Source organism: Hydra vulgaris, chromosome 10 (genome assembly GCF_038396675.1).
Source record: "Hydra vulgaris chromosome 10, alternate assembly HydraT2T_AEP".
Classification (NCBI taxonomy): Eukaryota; Metazoa; Cnidaria; class Hydrozoa; order Anthoathecata; family Hydridae; genus Hydra; species Hydra vulgaris.
Genome location: NC_088929.1, coordinates 49,575,489 through 49,578,198, shown reverse-complemented (window position 1 = coordinate 49,578,198; position 2,710 = coordinate 49,575,489). Strand labels below are relative to the sequence as shown.

Sequence of the window (2,710 nt, the reverse complement as noted above, 5' to 3'; positions counted from 1 at the left end):
TCAAAAATAGCAAGCGTTAATACTCTGCTATCAGAGATAGTGAAATAAAAATGATACTTTATAAGGACGACGGGACCAACACCAAGTTAGACCAATCAGATTATAGAACTTTATAGAAAATCTGATCATGTGCAGAGGTCTCCAGCCTAACAATCCCACATCCACAAGATCTACACCATGAACTAGAAGCTCGCCAATCTCATTTAAGTTTTCTTTGGAGCTATGTCTTCCTACCGATTGGGCAAATAAATTCCCCGGCTCCAGCTTTAATTTTAGAAAAGTTGACTTCACTGCTATGTCCGCTAAACTATCAAATATTGGTTGGGCATCATTACTAGCCAATAAAAATATAAATGATGCTCACGATATGTTTGTGTCTATTTATAATAAACTTTGTGTTGAGTCAATCCCAATTATAAGACGGCATTTAACTCAAAAATCGACATCGCCTTGTAAAAATGTACTGAGAGAACTTAAAATGGGCAAAAAAGTTAATCATAATCTAACGAGAGATCAAAGAAAAGCATTTAAAGAAATTCATCAAGATAAGAAAATTGAAACTTATCCATTTGATGAAAGAATAGGATTCGTGAGAATAGAACATGATAAAGCAATTGAAAAAATTAGAGAACAGATTGGCCCAACAAAAATTATTAGTATTGATCCTACTCTAAGTTATGCAATTAAAATAAATTCTTTCCTTTCGAATCTTAACAAAAAGCAACGTTTTTTTAAAGATGAATATGAAAGCATATATCCGAGTGATCCTGTTCCACCACGTTTGTATGGGCTAATTAAAGCTCATAAACAAGACAAATTTTTTCCAATGAGAGTCGTTGTATCAACTATTGGCACACCTTGTTATGGAATTTCGTACTACATGGTTAGAAGAATACAACCTGTCTTAAATGAAAATCCTATTAGGTTAAAAAATTCAAAAGACTTTATTAACAAACTAAGTCGTAGTTAATTGACAAAGATGAAATAAAGGTATCCTTTGATATTGTGAACTTATACCCATCAATACCATTAAAAGAAGCAATTTTAGTACTTTTGGATCAATTAAATAAAAGCGTTTCTTACAAAATCTCAACTAAGCTTACTCTAACTGAAACAAAACAACTAATTGAATTTTGTTTGTTTCGTTGTTATTTCTTGTGGAACAGTGAGATTAATGAGTTGGATAATTCAGGCCCAATTGGATTGTCTTTTATGGTTGTTTTGGCTGAATCTTTTTTACAATACCATAAGGAAAAGGCAATAAAAATGCCGATGACAATGACTCCTTCAATTGATATTAAATCCTTATATAGATATGTAGATAATAGCCACGCTAGGTTTTCTAACTTAAATCAAGCGGAACAATTCCAAACAATCCTTAATAGATAACATCCTTCTTTAAAATATACTATTGAAGTTGAAAACAAAAATAAGATACTTAACTTTTTGGATATAACTGTTATTAATAATACACATGGAAAATATAAGTTCAAGGTTTACAGGAAAGATGCTATGACCAATCTCCAAATCAAACCTCATTCTAATCACGATCCCAAAATTTTAAACGGAATATCCAACGGATATATACAAAGAGCATACACAATATGCAGCGAAAACCATTTCAAAGATGAGATAAATTTTTTAATTCAAGTGTTTACTGAAAATGGGTACGATGAAAAAATGCTTAAAGGTATTTCTTATCACGTTCGAAAAAACGTTAATAAAATAAAACTCTATCAAACTGTAATAACCTTCCTACAATTTCTTTACCATGGATACCAATAATATCTTCCAGACTTAGAAGAATTTTTAGAAAAGCTGGTTACAGAACTGTTTTTAAGTCAAATGCTTACCTAAAAACGCTATTAACGTCTAGAAATAAATCAAAATTACCACGACACAGCCAACCTGGAACCTATTTAATTAAGTGAAATGCTCCAAAGTGTCCGTGAATCGAAACTTCAAATAAGAACAAGGGTTCAACAACATTAACAATTTTTGACTAAAGGCAAGTTAAACCAGTCTTCATTAGCTTTGCATAAAGTAAATTGCGATGAGAATATTGAATGGGATAGGGCAGAAACACTTGAGGATAAAAAGTTTAAAAGAAAAGTCCGTGAAGCCTTGAAGATACAAAAACATCAATGTTCTCCAATGTACGGTGATAATTATTTGGACAATGGACAAAACAAATGTCAAAACAATTTTTTGGACTTCATTTTTTGAATTTCATTTTTTTTTATACTTAAGTAAAAGAAGCCATTGTAAAGGTGACGTCAAAATTTAAAAAAATTTTTGTTATTATTTAACGGTCACAAGTTTTGTAATTATATCATATGCTTATGATGCCGGTGCCTATAATCCGGAGTAGTAGTAGTAGTAGTAGTAGTAGTAGTAGTAGTAGTAGTAGTAGTAGTAGTGGTAGTAGTGGTAGTAGCGGTAGTAGTGGTAGTAGTGGTAGTTGTGGTAGTAGTGGTAGTAGTGGTAGTAGTAGTAGTAGTAGTAGTAGTAGTAGTAGTAGTAGTAGTAGTAGTAGTAGTAGTTGTAGTAGTAGTAGTGGTAGTAGTGGTAGTAGTGGTAGTAGTGGTAGTAGTGGTAGTAGTGGTAGTAGTGGTAGTAGTGGTAGTAGTGGTAGTAGTGGTAGTAGTGGTAGTAGTGGTAGTAGTGGTAGTAGTAGTTGTAGTAGTAGTAGTAGTAGTAGTAGTAGTAG

The 2,710-nt window shown here is 32.3% G+C and overlaps 1 protein-coding gene across 1 annotated transcript; it reads left to right on the top strand.

Moving 5' to 3' along the window:
• Window positions 1–295: 295 nt before the first annotated feature.
• Window positions 296–2,226, top strand: LOC136086419 (uncharacterized). The gene is made up of 4 exons (XM_065808716.1): window positions 296–883; window positions 991–1,317; window positions 1,435–1,690; window positions 2,009–2,226. Exons 1-4 carry the CDS (start codon window positions 296–298, stop codon window positions 2,224–2,226), a joined length of 1,389 nt encoding a protein of 462 aa, XP_065664788.1.
• The last annotated feature ends 484 nt before the right edge of the window (window positions 2,227–2,710 follow it).

What these genes read in the sequence shown, in the direction of transcription:
- LOC136086419 (XM_065808716.1), top strand. Translation starts at nt 296, where the DNA reads ATGTCCGCTAAACTATCAAATATTGGTTGGGCATCATTACTAGCCAAT. An exon ending in ATGGAATTTCGTACTACATG is followed by an intron (nt 884 to 990) that starts GTTAGAAGAATA and finishes GATGAAATAAAG; the next exon opens with GTATCCTTTGATATTGTGAA. An exon ending in CGATGAAAAAATGCTTAAAG is followed by an intron (nt 1,691 to 2,008) that starts GTATTTCTTATC and finishes TTTTGACTAAAG; the next exon opens with GCAAGTTAAACCAGTCTTCA.